This window comes from Ceratotherium simum, chromosome 21, assembly GCF_057802395.1.
Source record: "Ceratotherium simum simum isolate JZ-2026a chromosome 21, ASM5780239v1, whole genome shotgun sequence".
NCBI classification, from domain to species: Eukaryota; Metazoa; Chordata; class Mammalia; order Perissodactyla; family Rhinocerotidae; genus Ceratotherium; species Ceratotherium simum.
In genome coordinates, this window is record NC_141920.1 from 31,838,630 (window position 1) to 31,858,574 (window position 19,945).

Genomic DNA, 19,945 nt, shown 5'->3' on the forward strand with positions numbered 1-19,945 from the left:
AGAAAGGTCCTTGGAAGGTATTATGTTAAGTGAAGTGAGCCAGAAAGAGAAAGACAAACACTGTATGATCTCACTCATATGTGGATCTCACTCATATAAACCAACACATGGACAGAGAAAACTGTATTGTGGTTACCAGGGGCAATGGGGGTGGGGGGTGGGCACAAGGGGTGAAGGGAGTCATATATACAGTAATAAATTAAAAAAAAAAGTCAGAAAGGTCCTTAATTGATGGCAACTGCAGAGAGCAGCAGGAAGCTGGGTCAAGTCACTCCAAAGTAATTTTTTGCAGCTTGGGGAACAGCAGAAGCTTCAAGTCTGTGGGAGTAGTAGGGGCATCATAATGTGATGGCTCTAGACTCAAACAGATAGGGTCACATTCTTTCTCCACACTCAGAAGCTGGATGACATGTCCATTCTACTCAACTTTTTTTTTTGTGAGGAAGATCAGCCCTCTGCTAACATCTGCCAATCCTCCTCTTTTTTTTTTTTTTTTTTTTTTTTGCTGAGGAAGACTGGCCCTGGGCTAACATCTGTGCCCATCTTCCTCCACTTTATATGGGATGCTGCTACAGCATGGCTTGCCAAGCGGTGCATCAGTGCACCAGCGAACCAGCGAAACCTGGGCCGCTGCAGCAGAGCGTGCGCACTTAACTGCTTGCGCCACCAGGCCAGCCCCTCTACTCAACTTTCTTAAACCTCAATTTCTATAAATGCAAAATAAAGAATAACACTTACCTTATCTAAATTTTTTGAAGTTTGAGTTCCCTTGCTCCTAAGATAGTTATATGAAGAAATAGACATTTTGGTAATCTTGCCACCTTGTATAGGTGATTCCGTATACTTTACACTGAGATTATACCCATAAATAAAATAAGCTCAAGGGAAAAACATGGCTTTACAGTGACTACAATATGTATACTGGAAAGAGGCCTAATTTTCTAGTATTGACAGAGTGCATGATCTCTAAAATGTCCAAGAAGGAAGGATTTGATAATTTCCAAGTAGTTGACACAGTCTATAAAATTACCTCAAATGCAAACTAGGGAATGGAGAGTCATGTAGGGAAGACAATGTCACACAATGAAAATGACCCACAGCTCAGGTGATTTAGCCAAAATGGTTTTCTTTTAAATAGACAATCATTCTATGATGGTGGTGGTGGGCACTCATTATTATGCCTTTCCTTGAGTGGTTATGAGGATATCATATCTTCCGTAAAGGCAGTATTTCTAGTTCAGAAGTGTCATTTAAAGTTGGAGTCTTTGAGAGCTATGAAAACAATCTAAGGATGGGAGTGCTACTCAGGGAAGATCCAACTTTTTTGTTCCAAAGAAGTACAGTGGGCCATGAACACATGGCCCTCATGTGTTTGTGTGCTCAGCCCATTACAATACTGCCTCACTGGCTTGTGACCTTCTCTCGCATGGGACCAGTACTCTTTGAGGGAAGGGAGGGACTATACTCTGCCCACTCAAGCTCTAGGGCCCTGTATACTGTCAGCTCACTACACAATTTTTTTTTTTAAACTATTTTAACAATTTAAACCTGGGACAAATCTCAATTGGGTTCCAAATATTTGTATACTAATTTAAAAATTAAATCAAGGAATGTGATTTATAATAAGACTGATCAATAATCCTAGAAAGACTGAGTGAGTTTAAATCTCCTCCTATGTAAGAAAGGGATGTGGCAAAACTTGCACCACCAGAGATACCTCCTCACTGGAGCAAAGGGAAGGGCATGAACCTGTGGGGAGGTGAGGAGAAGAAGGAAAAGATATTCTTAACGCCACTTTACACAGGGTGGAAACTCTGATGGGGTTACCTTTCTGCAGTCTCTTCCTGTGGAAAGCAGGGCAAAGCAGGGCCACAGCATGTCTTCCACATGACTCCTCATCCACTCCCTGCTTCACTCAGGAAAACTGACCTTAAGATGGCTCTTCCTGGTCCTTGTGCAGCTGGGATCCCAGCTGCTGCTGAGACACAGAGGGGAGCAGGTTCTCCTTTCTTTTCTGTATGTACAGTCATTACCACACAAGAAAGAGGGAATGGACTGAAATTTGTTCAAATTCAGAAGCTATGTGAATGGCTGTACCACTGTACTGTGGTTATGGGCTCAGGGTTCTATAATGGTGTTCTGATTGGCCCATATGGCCACAGCAGGTGGATGAGGCCTTCTCTGGTGGGGTGGCAGGATAGAAAGAGTGCAATGTAGGAAAAAAATTTGAGGAAATAATGGCTGAAAACTTCCCAAGCTTGGTGAAAGACAAACCTACATATTTCTGAAGCTTAGTAAACCCCAAAAAGGATAAATCCAAAGAAATCCATGCCCAGCTGTATCATAATCAAACTGTTGAAAACTAAAGACAAAGACAAAAATCTTGAAAGCAGCCAGAGAAAAATGACATGTTACTGATAGGGGATCAATGATTCAAATGACTGTGAATATCTCATGAGAAAACATGGAGGCCAGAAGGAAGTGGCACAACATTTTTAAAGTGCTGAAAGAAAAGAACTGTCAACCCAGAGTTCTATATCCAACAAAAATATCCCTCAGGAATGAAGTGAAATAAAGACATTCTCAGATGAAAGCAAACTAACAGAATTCATAGACAGCAGATCTTCTCTAAAAGAATTGCTAAACGAAGTTCGTCAGAAGGAAGGAAAATGATATATAAGAAGGAAACTTGGAACACTGCGAAAGAAGGGCAACAGAAATGGTAAATATCTGGATAAATATAACAGACTATTCTTCCTTTCTTAAATTCTTTATATTTGATAGTTAAAAGTAAAAAATATAACATTGTCTGATGGGATTTTCAATGTATACAGATATAATATGAAAGCTACAGCATAAAAGGGGGAAAGGTAAAGGGATCTATATGGCAGTAAGGTTTCTATATTCCAATCAAAGTGCTAAAAAATTGATTCTATGTATTTATTTTCTAATCCCTAAGCAACCACTAAAAAATTATACAAAAAGATAAAGTCAAAATCACAATAGATAAAATGGAATAAAAATGTTCAAATAACCCAAAAGAAGGCAGGAAAAGGGAAACTGAAGAATGAAAAAGAGGGGGGAAAAGCAGAAGACAACAAAATGGTAGACCTAATTCCAAACATATCAATAATTGCCATTGAATGCAAATGGTCTAAACACACGAGTTAAAAGACAGATTGGCAGAGTGGATTTTAAAAAAAGACCCAACTATATGCTGTTTATAAGAAAACTTATTTCAAATATAATTATATAGGTAGACTGAAAACAAAAGGATGGAAAAAGACATACCATGAAAACAATAATCAAAAGAAAGATAGAGTGGCTATTTTAATATCAAAGATTTCAAAGCAAAGAAAATTACCAGGGAAGAAGAGGGATATTACATCTTGATAAAAGCGTCAATTTACCAAAAAGACATAAAAATCCTAAATGGGTATGCACTTAACAACAGAGCTTCAAATAAATAAATAAACAGAAAGACATAACGTGTTTATAGATTAGAAGACTCAACATGTTCAAGATGCCAATTTTCCCCTGACTTATAGATTAATGCAATACTAACCAAAATCCCAGCAGGATTTTTTCTTTTTTTAATAATATAGACAAGCAGATGCTACAATTTACATAGAAGAGCAAAGGAACTAGACTAGCTAAAAACTGTTTTGGAAAAGGAGAATAAAGTTGGAGGAATCATACTACCTGAGTTTAAAACTTGTCGTAAAGCTACAACATCAAGACTGTGGTATTGGTGAAGGAATAGGCACATAAATCAATGGAACAGAATAAAAAATCCAGATACAGACTCACAAAAATATGGCCATTGGATTCTTGACAAAGGTGCAAAAGAAATTTAACAGAGAAAGCAACTACTCACCATAACCAGAGCCAGGATACTGTGATGAACAAATCAGACCAAATGCAAACGGTGAGGAGATAACAGACTAATGCGAAGACTCTCAGGCTTCTCTTGAAAAAAACCCTGATCTGGCAACAACTGGCCTATATTCCCCCGTAGCAACAATTAGCTAGAGCTGAGTGCTGGCAACTCTTTCAGACAGGACCTGCATGCCCCAGTGTGCCACAGCTTCCACAGCACCTTTCTGTTTCTTTTGAAACCAAGACTCCTTTAGATGCCATGTATTATCCCACTTGCATGACTGTTCTGTTGTTTCTCTTGGAGATCTGCTTCTCTATATCTATGTGTCTATTAAAAGATAGAGGAAGAGGGGCCAGCCTGGTGGCGCATAGTGGTTAAGTTCACGCACTTCACTTAGGCGGCCTGGGGTTCGCAGGCTCAGATTCCGAGCACGGACCTATGCACCACTTATCAAGCCATGCTGTGGCAGGAGTCCTACATATAAAGTAGAGGAAGATAGGGGCGGATGTTAGCCCAGGGCCAATCTTCCTCAGCAAAAAGAGGATTGGCAACAGATGTCAGCTCAGGGCTAATCTTCCTCACAAAAAAAAAAAAAAAAGAAGAAGAAGATGGAGGAAGAAAAGATAAACAGGGAAGGCTATAGGTTTTAAGAGAGAGTATTTTTCTTTAGAGAAGGACAATATATTCTCATCTTCTGAATATGTATATATCACCTTCTTAGCTTCACTTATTGTAAGTGTTGCTTGACACTCCAACTGGTAGAAAAAAAACTAAACAAAAAATCATATAAATAGTCACAGCTGTAGAGCCAACTATCTAAGAAGCTGGGGTGGGGGTGGGGTGGGGAGGAGGTGGTGTCCGGGCAGCTGAGTCTGCAAGGTCCCAGGAAGGCTGCCTTAGGGGAGCAAAAGCCAAGAAGAAGCTGTGCAATCACGCAATACTGGACCCCTCAAGAGCCTCTCAGTGTACGCTCCTGATAACACACAGCACCCTTCTGCATACTCTAGCGTGACTTTCTTGTTTACAGTCTCCTCTACTAGACTATTAACTTCTTAAGAGCAAAAATTAGTATTTTATGCCTCTTTGTGTCCCCATGGTTTATTTAGCACAGTTTGACATGTTTTATGTATTCAATAATTTTAAACATAATATATTATTTTCCTTCTTTAAAATTAAGAACATTACATATAAAACTAACATCCCTTTTGACCAACTTCCTCTTATCTTTTTCCTCTTCTCTCCTCTTCTGTGTGATCATTATGCATCCTTCTCAAATCCAGTAAAACATTTTACAGTAGGCATATAAATCCATGAACAATGTGGTGGTTATTTTAGTTTACATATGTGATATAAATATTTTTATCATTTTGTAGCTTGCTTTTTTCAAAGTCCTGTTAGAGATCTGTCCAGGCTGATGTATCTACAGAGAGAGCTCGTTCCTTAATTTTGTCTGCTGTATAGTACCTCATTGTATGAATCACTGTATCAGGTTTCCTTTCTTCTCTCCCTCCCTCCCTCCTTGGTGGATGATCTGCCAGTGAATCATGTTTTATTTATTCATTACACTATTGAGGGACATTTACTTTGTCTCTGATTTTTTACTATTATAATTATTCAATAATAACAGCATCCATATTGAAATTCCATGTGCTTACACAGGACCAAGCTACATATCACTGTAATTATAGGTACAGTATAATTAGGCTACAGTAATGCACACACAAAAAAGTTTGACAAATAGTTTCATCACCAAGAAATGCAATCAGAAAGGACCAAATGCATTGCAAAAAATACCTGATGGCCTCTAGAAACAAGCTGTAGAGCAAGGTTAGGTTTTCCTAGCTATAGCTTCAAACAACAGGGGGAGGGAGGATCAGTAGCTTGGTCAGACTCAGCGAAACTGGAATTGGTGGGTGCAGCTGGGATACTAACTCTGATACATAACAATGCAACACAATGCACTAATTCAGGATAAAAATTCTAAACTAATGGGTCAAACCAATAAGGAAGACTTCTGTTCCTGACAAACCTGGTTATTCAATATTGCTAATGTATGTCAGAATTTAATCTTTTTATTTGCAGTCATTAAAGAGACCCCAAATAGAAAAGAGATTACCCTCTATTATGTCATGTTAATTTTGGCCATGTGCCAAAATTAACTTTTGGGAAAATTTAAAAATCAAACAGTAGGGCCGGCCCCATGGCTTAGCGGTTGAGTGCGCGCGCTCCGCTGCTGGTGGCCCGGGTTCGGATCCCAGGCGTGCACCGACGCACCGCTTCTCCCGCCATGCTGAGGCCGCATCCCACATACAGCAACTAGAGGGATGTGCAGCTATGACATACAACTATCTACTGGGGCTTTGGGGGGAAAAAATAAATAAATAAATAAAATCTTTAAAAATCAAACAGTAATCAATGCTTGAGTTTAATCCAAGGTTAGGTCTAAAATGTTGTAACATATGAACTCTGATTAAAAAATATGTAGAAAGAGCAAAGGAGCAGTAGACGATTTCAGTGTTTAACAATAATACAAAACATTATTTTTATTATTATTCAAATAATTTCACAAATTAACTCTCTTTGAAGTGACTGACAATGTAGCTTCACCACAGTTAGATTATATAAAACACAGATATTAAAATGTGCAGCTTTCCAAGTCCTTGCTTTAAACACCAATTCAAAAACTCAGACAGGGAGGAAGAGAAAGGGCCCTAAAATTAAAAATAAAAATTCTGAATATTTGTAGTCAGAGGCAACATAAGGAATGAAAGGAAAAAGAACTCTTACAGACTGGTGTCTTAAGGATACACACAGACTTTTGTATTTAAGTTACGAAGCATAATAACATAGTGACACCTGTGAACCAACCATGCACCCTCATCACTAGACAATCCTGAGGATTCCTCTCTCTCCCTCCCTATATGTTCTTCCCTGTTCCATTCCTCTGCCTCACCTCCCCAAACCCCCATCCTCATGAAGTAATCACTGTCTTTTTTGTGCAATTGGTAAGAAGGGGCTGCTGGGAACATTTTTAAGAGTGAAATTAGTGCAAATTCATCTTGAGTAGAAAAACTAATTTATATCTGTCTCCTACACATATAGCATGGACAGCAAGCAGCATCTCTGCTATGAAATCTTACATTGGCACCATCCCTATTAAAAATATGAGTTATGGGGGCCAGCCCGGTGGCGCAAGCGGTTAAGTGCGTGTGCTCCACTGCGGCGGCCCAGGGTTCGCCGGTTAGGATCCCGGGCGCGCACCGACGCACTGCTTGGCAGGCCATGCTGTGGCGGTGTCCCATATAAAGTGGAGGAAGATGGGCATGGATGTTAGCCCAGGGCCAGTCTTCCTTGGCAAAAAAAGAGGAGGATTGGCAGATGTTAGCACAGGGCTGATCTCCTCAAAAAAAAAAAAAAGAGTTATGTTACTCTCTTAAAGTCTTCATACAATTGATTTTTATGTGACCTCACTCTCAAATATTCTATTAAGCTGATCAAAATGAGCCTAATTTTTTTCACCTTCTGAAAAGAAAGATGTTGAAGCATACCACAGCATACCACTTATTAGAAAATAGCTCAAGATTAAAATACTTATAGGCAACTTACCTCATGTAAATTCAGTTCTTTTACTTTCTCTTTTAATATAACCTGAAAGATAAAAAAGTATGTTCTTACGCCCATCTAAATCTGTAATTTAAAAAATTTCTCATTATACTCACAAATACTTTTCTTTTGTGTATATAGCTCATTCCCCTCCTAGGCAATATTGGAGAGAATCTCTTTTACAGTTTGAGACAGAACATTTTAGCAACATTCTTTTAACTTGAGCAATGATGCAATATTCTTCTGAAAAGCAATTTTAAAATCTCTTTGAGAATAGATTAACTTTTGGGAAAAGACGTTAACACATGCCCATCTAGACTAAGGGCTAATATAGGGGGAAAATAAATGAGGTCGATTGTCTTATGATTCAGTAAAACACAGCACTGGCTGATGACTGATTAGTAATTCATAAAAGATTAGAAAGTAAGGTCAATCTTAATTTTGGAAGTTTTGCTTATTATTATACATCACTATGCTCAGAAACTTTAGCTCTACGCAGAATTATGTAAATGAGCTTAAAATTCATCCAACTGCTGTCCCTAACCTGACTTTGTGGTGACTAAATATCAGTTAAAAGGAATGCCAAGTGATAATAGGGCAGATTACTATTTAAAAAGAAAATTTCTGAGAATAAACTTATTAGAATTATATTTCATCATAAAGTGAAAAAACAGGCAAGTGAAATTTGGGGAAAATCTCTAAATTTTGAGTATCTTACATTCCTGAACCAAACATGGTTTTGAGGGCAAATCTCATTTTCAGAAATCACAACCAGAAGCTACCATCCAGCTATGCAGGGATATACTAAATTTATAATTCAGTATATTTTAAAGTCCATTTTTACTGTCTTGTGACTTTATTAGTTCTATCAGTTGATTTCACCTTTTAAAATGACCGCCAAGGCCAATTTTACTTTCTAACTAGCTTACATACAAATATCTTGTAGGTTGTTAGGATTATGATAGAATTGAGACAAAAAGATTCATTCATTTAGAAAACTAAAACATTCTACTCCATGTGTGAATCCCACATGAGACCCATGAGGAAGAGCGCGGGGTTACCTACGGACATCAGTGTGGACACCTAAGGAACTCACCAATGAGCTCAGATTTCAAAGAGAAATAGACAAAAAGATATGAAATCCTAAAATGGTGACATGATTCTGTAACATCAGTGTCAGCAAGGTTAAAGACCCAAATAAGCTGAAGTTTGCCAAAAAAAAAAAAAAAAAAAAACAAATTGCTAAGGACAACAAAAATAATTTCATTCTTAGAGCCAAAAAGAAAATTAAGGAACACCTAGGCCCACTGTTTGGTGTCAGTGATAAAATGTTAATGGATGGCACATGAAAGAAAAAACAAATTTTACTTGACCTTCAAGAAAAGCTAAGTTTATTACCTTAAAGAACAAATCAGTAAAGGGATAGTACAAAGGGTTAGAGGTCAACAGCGATGATCCAAGTATCTGGACTTCTAGTGATGTGACAAGAACTAACATTTAACGTACAAGGGGGAGGAGATGAGATCACTCTAACAGAGCTGGTCATCTCTGAGAAACTGGTGTGTCTTCTAATGGAGAAGGAGAAAAAAACTGCATTTAATGGAATTTCTGAACTCCAAGTAGGATAACAGTAATTTAAAGATTATAAGCTACACCATTTCTCCTTAGCAAAATGTTGGCTAAAGTTCTCTGTTAAATTATATTATTATATTATCTGAACTTTCTATAACTTGAAATAATACTTAAGAAAGAAAAGAAGAATATTTGAAGTTGATCTATTTTGTACTGTAAACTGGCAAGTGAAATGCTAAAATGAACAGAAGTAAATCTAGTCTCAGTTTAAAATATAAGTAGAAATCTGAGTTCTCATTTTTTGGTAAAAAACACAATCAAAGCCAATCTGAAGCAAATTTCTCACCTGTTTGTAGGCATAAAATTCTTTGTGTGCTTGATGTCTTAGCCTAAAAGAAAGAAATGAGCAATGCGACATTGAGATGACTAATATGACAATTTGGGGAAAAAAAACTGATTTGGGGTATTAAGTTATATAATTTATGGTTTAAAATCAATCTTTATCCTAGAATACACCCAAATAATACATCTGTTACTATGCTATGAGAAAGTGACAAGTGAACCATAAAATGTCATCCAAATGTAAGTTCAAGTGAAATCTCATTAAAACAAAATCTCAAACCAACATATATATATATATTTTTTTGCTGAGGAAGACCAGCTCTGAGCTAACATCTATTGCCAATCTTCCTCCTTTTTTTTTGCCCCCAAAGCCCCAGTAGATAGCTGTATGTCATAGTTGCACATCCTTCTAGTTGCTGTATGTGGGATGCGGCCTCAGCATGGCCGGAGAAAGCGGTGTGTCGGTGCACGCCCGGGATCCGAACCTGGGCCGCCAGTAGCAGAACGCGCGCACTTAACCGCTAAGCCACGGGGCCGGCCCTCAAACCAACAAATATTTTAATGAAGCCTCAATTCTTTTTATACTCATAGTCCACTTATTTCAATATTTAATATATCACATTTTTTATTAAAAATTTTAAGTATAACAGATTTAATGTACAAAAACCTTAATACAGCTAAATATTAAATACACACACACACACACACACACCAGTGTAACTATCACCCAGATCAAGATATAGAACATTTCCAGCCCCCCCGGAAATGACTCCTCTTAATCAATACCCACTCCTAGAGGTACCCATTATCCTGATTTCTATCATTGTAGATTAACTATGCTTGTTTTTGAACTTCACATAAATGGATCATTTGGTATATACTCTTTTGTATTGGCTTCTTCCAGTCAACAATTACTTGTGAAACTCATTCATGTTGTTGCAGTAATTCTGTCTTTTTGACTGACATACAGTGTTCCACCCATATGAATATTAAACAATTTATTTATCCATCTACTGTTTTTTTTTTTTGTGAGGGAGATCAGCCCTGAGCTAACATCCGTGCTAATCCTCCTCTTTTTGCTGAGGAAGACCGGCTGTGAGCTAACATCTATTGCCAATCCTCCTCCTTTTTTTTTCCCCCCAAAGTCCCAGTAGATAGTTGTATGTCACAGTTGCATATCCTTCTAGTTGCTGTATGTGGGACACGGCCTCAGCATGGCCGGAGAAGCGGTGCGTCGGTGCGTGCCCGGGATCCGAACCTGGGCTGCCAGTAGCGGAGCGTGAGCACTTAACCGCTAAGCCACAGGGCCAGCCCAATCCACCTACTGTTGATGAATGTTTAGATTACTTCCTGTTTTGGGCTATTATGAATAAAGCTGCTACACAAATTCTTCTACATGTCTTTTAGGGGACATATAGACTCATTCCTGTTGAGTATATACCTAGGAGAATTGTTGGTCCAAAGTGCTTGTACTGATTTCTACTCATATAGGTAATGCAGGAGAGTTCTAGTTTTACACCTCTTTGCCACTGCTTGGTAGCGTCAGCTTAAGAAATTTTAGCTGATCTAGTGGGTGTTCAGTGGTATCTCATTTCAGTTTTAATTTGCATTTCCCAAATGATGTTTAAGAACCCTCTGTTATGCTTATTGCCCATTTGGATATCTTCTTTTATGAAATGCCTGTTCAGGTCTTTTCCTATTTAAAAAAATTAGTTGTCGGGGTGGCCCAGTGGCATAATGGTTGAGTTCACACACTCTGCTTTGGCAGCCCAGGGTTCGCGGGTTCAGATCCCAGGCGTGGACCTACACACGGCTTATCAAGCCATGCTGTGGCAGGTGTCCCACATGTAAAGCAGAGGAAGATGGGCAAGGATGTTGGCCCAGGGCCAATCTTCCTCAGCAAAAAGAGGAGGATTGGCAACAGATATTAGCTCAGGGGCTAATCTTCCTTACAAAAAAAAAACAATTAAAATATTAGTTGTCTTCCTTTTTCTTATTGATTTGTAGGAGTTTTTTATATATTTTAGATGCAAGCTGTCTGTTAGGTCTATGTACTGCAATTATCTTCTCCTACTCTATGGCTTGCTTTTTCATTCTCTTAGTGGTTATCTTTAGATGAACAGAAGCTTTTAATTTCAATTAAATCCAATTTATCAACTTTTTCCAATAATGTCAGTTCTTTTTGTGTCCAGTTAAAGAAATCTTTGCCTACCCCTAGATCATGAAGATATTCTCTTGTGCGTATCATGAAAACAATTTATTTTACCTATCACATTTGGGTTTATGATCCATCTGAAATTAGTCTTTATGCATGATGTGAGGTAGGGGTCAAGATTCTTTTTATCCACATGGAGATTTTCAATTGACTCATTTATTGAAAAGACCTTCCTTTTTCCACTGCATTGCAGTGTCACATCTGTTGTAAGTCAGACCCAATATGTGGGTCTGTTTTATAGAGTTTGTATTCTGTTCCACTGGTCTATCTGCCTATTCTTGTATACTGGGTTCAATAGTGTTCCCTCAAAAATTCATGTCCAATTGGAACCTCAGAATGTAACCTTACTTGGAAATAGAGTCTTTGCAGATTATTAATTAGTTAAAATGAGGTCATATTGGGATTAGAATGGATCCTAAATCCAGTATGACTGGTGTCCTTAGAAGAAGAGGAGAGGACATACAGAGACACAGGGAAGAAGGCCAGGTGAAGACAGAGACAGAGACAGAGACTGAAGCAATGCAGCTACAAGCCAAAGAACATCAAGGATTGCCGGTAACCACCAGGAGCTAGAAGAAGCAAGGAAAGATATTCCCCTAGAGACTTCAGAAGAGCATGGCTCTGCTTGACACCTTGATTTTGAACTTCTAGTCTCCAGAAATGTGAGATTAAATTTCTGTTGTTTTCAGTCACCCAGTTTGTGGTTACAACAGCCCTGGGAAACTAATGTTCCTTGTATCAACACCATGCCAGTTTTTTTAAGAAAACCTTTATTTTGAGATAATTTCAGACTTACAGAGAAGTTGCAAAAAAAGTAGCAGAGTTCACATATACCTTTCTCTCAGCATTTTCATTGTTCACATCTTATACAACCAGAGTACAATGATCAAAACCAGGAAATTAACACTGATATGATACTGATATTAATATTGATATATTAACTACACAACAGACTTTATTCGAATTTAACCAGTTTTTTCACTAATGTCCTTTTCTCATTCTATGATCCAATCCAAAATCCCACCTTGCATCTAGTAATGTCTCCTTAGTCTCCTTAGTATGTGACAGTTCCTTATTTTTCCTTTGTCTTTCAAGATTTTGACACATTAACCATGATCACTTGGTTATGGCAGTGTCTACTGGGTCTCTCCCCTGTAAAGTTACGATTTTCCTCTTTGTAACTGATCAATATCTTGGGGGAGAGATGTTGAAACTATGCAAAATTCTATTTTTTCTCAAGCTTTGCCCATTGATTCTAGCACCCATTTTGCTTGTAACAATTACTGGAGTGTTTGCCTGTTGGTGGTTCTGTAGTTTCCTAATCCCTTGTACATATATTAATTGGAATTCTTCTGTAAGGAAGAGATGTCCCTTCTTCCTCATTTATTTATATTCGTATGGACTCATGGATATTTGCTTTAGTCTATGGGTTATAATATGATCATTATTTATTTTGTCACTCAAATTGATTTAGTTTGGCCTTTAGGAGCTCTACCAGGTTGACTCCTGTGTCCTTTCAACATGCTTTTATCCTTTTCCATGGATTTCCTTGCTTACTGGCACCAAAAGGTGTTCCAGGCTCACCTTGTATTTTCCATGCCCCAGTTGCGCAATTAACCACTTCTTCCAAAGAACCTTGGTTCCTTTTATTGGAGAATAGTATTTAGAAACCCAGATCTGGGTGCTAGGTGAATAGCACTCTGCTTTAAGTACTGGAGCTTTGTAACAAGTCTTGGGGTCTAGTAACATAAGTCCTCAAGCTTTGCTCTTAACTACTGTCTTGGCTATTCTTGGTCCTCTGCATTTTCATATAAATTTCATGAGCTTGTCAATTTCCACAAAAAAATCTGCTGGGATTTTGACTGAGATTGTATGGAATTTTAGGTCAATTGGGATAGAACTGACATCTTTGCAAGACTCAGGTTCCAACCTATGAACATAGTATATTGCTCTATTAGATCTTCCTTAATTTCTCTCTACACGTTCATAGGTAGAACACTTATAAATCTTTCATTAGCTTTATTCCTAGTTATTTGGTAATTTTTTGTCTACTATAAATGGTATTTTTTTTCATTTTCTAATTCTTGTTGCTACTATATAGAAAAAAATTTTATATACTGATCCTCCATCTAGTGACTTGCTAAGTTCACTTATTAATTCTATATAGTTTATCTGTAGAATCTTTTGGGTTTTTTAATACAATCATTTTGTCAGCAAATAATGACAGTTTAAACTCTGCCTTCATAACTTTACATATTTTTCCTCTTTATTCTTTATATCACTTTTCTTTCCTTCCTTTTTTTCTGCACTGGCTAGGACCTCCAGGACAATGTTAAATAAAAGTGGTGACAGTGAATGTCCCTATTGATATGTCACTATTAAGTACGATGTTTTCTCTAGATTTTTTGTAGATACCCTTGATTCAAATAAACAAAGTTCCCTTGTATCCTAGTTTTTGATTTTTTAAAAATCATGAATAGGCATTTTTATCAAACGCTTTTTTCCATCACATTTTTTTCCCTTTTCTGTTAATGTGGTATATAGTATTGATTTTCAAATGTTAAAACAACCTTCATTCTTGAAATAAACCCCACTTGGTTATGATGTACTACCCTTTTTGCACATTCCTGAATTTGATTTACTAATATTTTGTTCATAAGAGAGATTAGTTTATAATTTACTTTCTTGTAATGTCCCTGTCAGGCTTTGGAATCAAAATTATGCTGGCCTCATTACATAAACTGAGAAGTATTTCTTCTACTTCTACTCTCTGGAAGAGTCATATAAGAGTGATATTTTTTTCCTTAAATGTTTGGAGGAATTCACTGGTGAAGTTACCTGGCTTGCAGTTTCTTTGTGGGAACACTTTAATAACACATTCAATTTCTTATTAGATCTATAATTATTAATATTTTCTATTTTTTATTGAGTCAGTTTTTAATAATTTTTTTATTATTCCTGTATTTGTATTCACATAACATACAATTAACCATCTTAAAGTGTATAACTCAGTGGTATTTAGTTGTGCAATACTGTGCAACCACCAGTTCTCTCTAGTTTCAAAACTTTTTCATCACTCTCTAAAAAACATCTGTTACTCATTAAGTAGTCACTCCCCATTCCCCCCTTCCCTCATCCCTCTGGTAACGTCTAATCTGCTGTCTCTATGGATTTGCCTATTATGGATATATTATATAAAAGAAATCATACAATATGTGACCTTTTGTGTCTGGCTTTTCATTTAGCATAATAGTTTCGAGGCTCATTGTACTTGTAGCATGTATCAGTACTTCACACTCCTTTTTATGGCTGAATAATATTCCATTTTATGTATATGCCACAATTTGTTTATCCATTCATCTGTTGATGGACTTTTGGATGGTTTACACCTTTTAGCCATTATGAATAATGCTGCTGTAAACATTCCTGTACAAGTTTCTGTGTGGATATATCTCTTCATTTGTCTTGGGTACATATCTAGTAGTGAAATTTGGAGGTCATATGGTAATTCTATGTTTAACTTTTTGAGGAACCACTGAACCCTTTTCCACAGCAGCTACACCATTTTACATTCCCACTAGCAATGTATGAGGGTTCCTCTTTCTCCACATCCTTGCCAACACTTGAAATTTTTCGTATTTTTGATTACAGCATCCTAGTAGGTGTGAAGTGGTATCTCATTGTGGTTTTCTGTTTTTTTTTTTTTTGCGAGGAAGATTAGCCCTGAGCTAACATCTGTTGCCAATCCTCCTCTTTTTGCTGAAGAAGACTGGCCCTGGGCCAACATCCATGCCATTTTCCTCTACTTTATATGCGGGATGCGTGCAACAGCATGGCTTGATAAGCGGTGCATAGGTAAGTGCCCGAGATCCAAACCCACAAACCCTGGGCCGCCGAAGTGGAGCGCACAAACTCAACTACCATGCCACCGGGCTGGCCCCTCATTGTGGTTTTAATTTGCATTTCCTTAATGACCAATGATATTGAACATCTTTTCATGTACTTGTTGGCCATTTGTATATCTTCTTTGGAGAAATGGCTATTTAAGTCCTTTGCCTATTTTTAAATTCAGCTCTCTTGTTGTTGAGTTGTAAGAGTTTTTTAAAATATATTCTGGATATTAAATACTTATCAGATATATGATTTGCAAATATTTCTCATTCTGTAGGTTGTCTTCACTTTCTCGATAATGTTCTTTGATGCACAAATGTTTTTAATTTTTATAAGTCCAATTTACCTATTTTTTCTTTTGTTGCTTGTGCTTTTGGTGTCAAATCTAAGAATCCATTGCCAATCTGAGGTCATTAAGATTTATCCCTGTTTTCTTCCAAGAGTTTTATAGTTTTAGCTCTTATATTTAGGTTATTGATCAATTTTTGAGTTAATTTTTATATAGGATATGAGGTAGGGGTTCAACTTCATTCTTTTGCATCTATTATTCAGTTGTCCCACCATTTGTTGAAGAAACTATCCTTTCCCCATTGAATGGTCTTGGCACTCTTGTTGAAAATGGGCCAGCCCCGTGGCTTAGCAGTTAAGTGCACGCACTCCGCTGCTGGCGGCCCGGGTTCAGATCCCGGGTGCGCACCGACACACCACTTCTCCGGCCATACTGAGGCTGTGTCCCACATACAGCAACTAGAAGGATGTGCAACTATGACATACAACTGTCTAGTGGGGCTTTGGGGGAAAAATAAATAAATAAAATTATAAAAAAAAAAAAAAAAGAAAGAAAATCAATTGGCCATAGATCTTTGGGTTCATTTCTTGACTCTCAATTCTATTTCACTGGTTTATATGTCTATTCTTATGCCAATACCACAATGTTTTGATTACCATAGCTTTGCAGTAAGTTTTGAAATTGGGAAGTGTGAGTCTTCCTGTTTTTTCTTTTTCAGTATTGTTTTGGCTATTTAGGGCCCCTTGCAGTTCCAAATGAACTGACGATCAGTTTTTCCATTTCTGCATAAAAGGCTATTGGAATTTTGATAGGGATTGCGTTGAATCTGTAGACTGCTTTGAGGAGTACTGACATCTTAATAATTTGAAGTCTTCCAATCCATGAACATAGGATGTCTTTCCATTTATTTAATTTCTTTCCACAAAATTTTGTAGTTTTTGGTATATAAGGCTTTCACCTCCTTGGTTAAATTTATTCCTAGGAATTTTATTCTTTTGGGTGCTATTGAAAATGGAATTGTTTCCTTTTCAGATTGTTCCTTGCTGGTGTATAGAAATATAACTGATTTTTGTGTGTTGATTTTGTACCCTGAAAGTTTGCTTAATTTATTAGTTCTAGTAGATTTTTTTTTTGTGGATTCTATGGGATTGTCTATACAGTCATGTGTCACTTAACGATGGGGACATGTTCTAAGAAATGCATTGTTAGGCAATTTTGTCATTATGTGAACATCATAGAAGGTACTTACATAAACCTAGATGGTATAGCCTACTACAAACCTAGGCTATATGCTACTAATCTTATGGGACCACCATTGTATGTGTGGTCTGTCATTGACTGAAATGTCATTATACGTTACATGACTGTATATAAAATCATGTCATCTTCAAAAAGAGATAGTTTTACTTCTTTCTTTCCAGTTGGATGCCTTCTATTTCCTTTTCTTGCCTAAATGCTCTGGCTAGAACTTCTAGTACAATGTTTAATAGCAGTGGTGAAAACAGGCATCTTTGTCTTGTTCCTGATCTTAGGGGGAAAGCTTTCAGTCATTCACTGTTGAGTATGATGTTAGTTGTCATTTTTCATAAATGCCATTTCTATTATCAGTTTTTTGTTTTGGGGTATTTTTTTTTGTGAGGGAGATTAGCCGTGAGCTAACATCCGTGCCCATCTTCCTCTACTTTATATGTGGGACGTTTGCCACAGCATGGCTTGATAAGCCACGTGCAGGTCCATGCCTGGGATCCAAACCTGCGAATCCTGGGCTGCCAAAGCAGAGCCTGCGAACTCAACCACCATGCCACCGGGCCGGCCCCAACTCTAGTACCAGTTTTGATGCATTATATTTTTTCTAGGAAAATGTATAATTCAACTGAAATTGCAAATTTTTTGGCATAAAGTTGTTCATAATATCCTTTGTGATCTTTTAATGTCTGTAGGATATGTAGTAATGTCCCCTTTTTCATTTCTGATATCAGTAGTTTATGTTTTCTCTCCTCTTTTTCCTGATCAGTCTTTCTAGAGATTCATCAATTTTGTTAATCTTTCCAAAGAATTAGCTTTTGGTTTCAATGATTCTATTATACATTTGTTTTCTATTTTATTGACGGCTGTGCTTAGCCTTTCGGTTTTCTTCCTTCTACTTTCTTTTGAGTTTAACTGGCTTTTTTTTTTTTTTTTTAGCTCCATGAAACGAAAACTTATATCACTGGTTTTCAAGTCTTTCTTGTCTAATATATGATTTTAAAACTATAAATTTCTCTTAATTAGGTCAAATTTATTAATCATATAACTAGTTCAAATCATCTATATCCTGTTTTTTTGTCTGCTTGTTTTACCAAGAGAAGTGTATAGTTATGTAAAGGAATAAAATGAACTCCATTAGAGTTCATTAAAATGAGGCTTGATTTGTAAATTTATTTTGCTTATTTGACTCTTTCAGTTGGAGCTGCATATTTTCCCAGAGCATTGTTACTTCCAGCCACAGCATGGGTCAATTTGTGCTCACTTTTTCCTTCAATCTGTGGCTCAAATATTCAGCCCTTCTAGGAAGTCCTAGTTTAATTAACTTCACCCTTCTGATTACTCCCTTACTCTAAGTCTCACTAATTACCTAATATTTTAGATTGCACTATTTTGCATTTGCTATGCACTTAACACAAATATCTTTTTGCTATTCCTTCCAGGAAACATACTAGTAATACAGATTGTGACTTATTTGGTGAAAGGAGATAAGACTGAGGAATAACATTTTTTATTTCCTTTTTCTTAAGTAGCTTGTTATCCATTATTTAAAACAAAAGTAGGTACTGTCTTCATTAAAAAATCCCAGGTTCAAGGGCTGGCCCGGTGGTGTAGCGGTTAAGTTTCGGCGTTCCGCTTCGGCGGCCTGGGGTTCGCAGGTTCGGATCCCTGGCGTGGACTGACGCACCACTTGTCAAGCCATGCTGTGGCGGCGTCCCATATAAAGTAGAGGAAGATGGGCACAGAGGTTAGCCCCAGGCCAATATTCCTCAGCAAAAAGAGGAGGATTGGCAACGGACATTAGCTCAGGGCTAATCTTCCTCACACAAAATAAATAAATAAATAAATAAGTAAAATCCCAGGTTCAAAATAAAAAAAACAGTTTTAGATAGCCTCAATATACAAATCTGTCTTTTGAGAGTGATTATGAAATTCTTAAATAGTTATTTTGGAATGAAGCCTGATAAATACAATTTATTATTACTTTTCAAGTGGTTAAGAGCACATAACTTGGGGGTCAGACACAACTGGGTTGAGGCCCAGCTCTAACCAACTTTTATCTGTGTGTCTGTAGGAAAATTATTTAACATCTGTAAAATAAAGATAATAAAATTACCTAGATTAACTGCAATGCACAGCACAGGATCTGACATAGTAAGTGCCTAATAAATATTTATTCCTAAAAAAGTATCTAAGAGGACATGATTAACAAGGCTGAACAGTGCTGGAGAAAATGATAAAACCATGTAGCTTATGGCCACTACAAATCTGTGTTCTCCATTCTCAGCCAGACCCTCCACATTGCTCTCTAATTCTACCTATTCATGCTCAGTATCCCAAGCTTCCATGTAGTAGTCGCTTCAAACCCAGCCACTCTCTTCAAGCTTTATTCTACCACCTCCTTCCCCAGCATTTTCAACTACTTTACAGAGAAAGAAAGGTTGTCAGGTATGCAGCTCTCTCGATCCCAGCCCCATATACCTGTATGTATATTGTGCTCCACAGTTACCTTCATCTCTGTCTTAATAAGGTTATTCTCTTGCTTAGGATTAATACTACTATAACTTTTAGATGTGTTTCTTCTCACTTCCATGATTCATTCATTCTCACAAATCCACAACTAGTTCATTCTCCTTAATATTAATAAAAATATTATAATACAGTATTAAAATATGCCCAAATCTCTATCTTGAAAAAAAAAAAAAACCAAACACCAAAATACTTCCTTGATTCTATAGCAACTGCTCACTCCCCCAATCTTTTCTCAGCCAAGATTCTTCAAAGAGGAGGTTATATTCCTTGTATTCATTTCACCTGCTGGTCAGGCTTTGCCCCATTACAGCCTGCCTTTCATTACCCCGTACCCACATTACTGAAACTTTTCTAACAAAGATTATAGATGCATACC

General features: G+C 37.2%; 1 protein-coding gene across 1 annotated transcript in view; it reads right to left on the reverse strand.

Annotated features, from left to right (window-relative positions):
* RNF24 (ring finger protein 24) overlaps positions 1-19,945 on the reverse strand; it is a 69,809-nt gene that overhangs the window by 6,729 nt on the left and 43,135 nt on the right. The window contains exons 3-4 of the mRNA XM_004433790.3: positions 9,402-9,444; positions 7,487-7,528 (exon numbers count right to left, since the gene is read on the reverse strand). Of these exons, the coding sequence (XP_004433847.1) occupies positions 7,487-7,528; positions 9,402-9,444 (85 nt within the window). The remainder of the gene's footprint in view (positions 1-7,486; positions 7,529-9,401; positions 9,445-19,945) is intronic.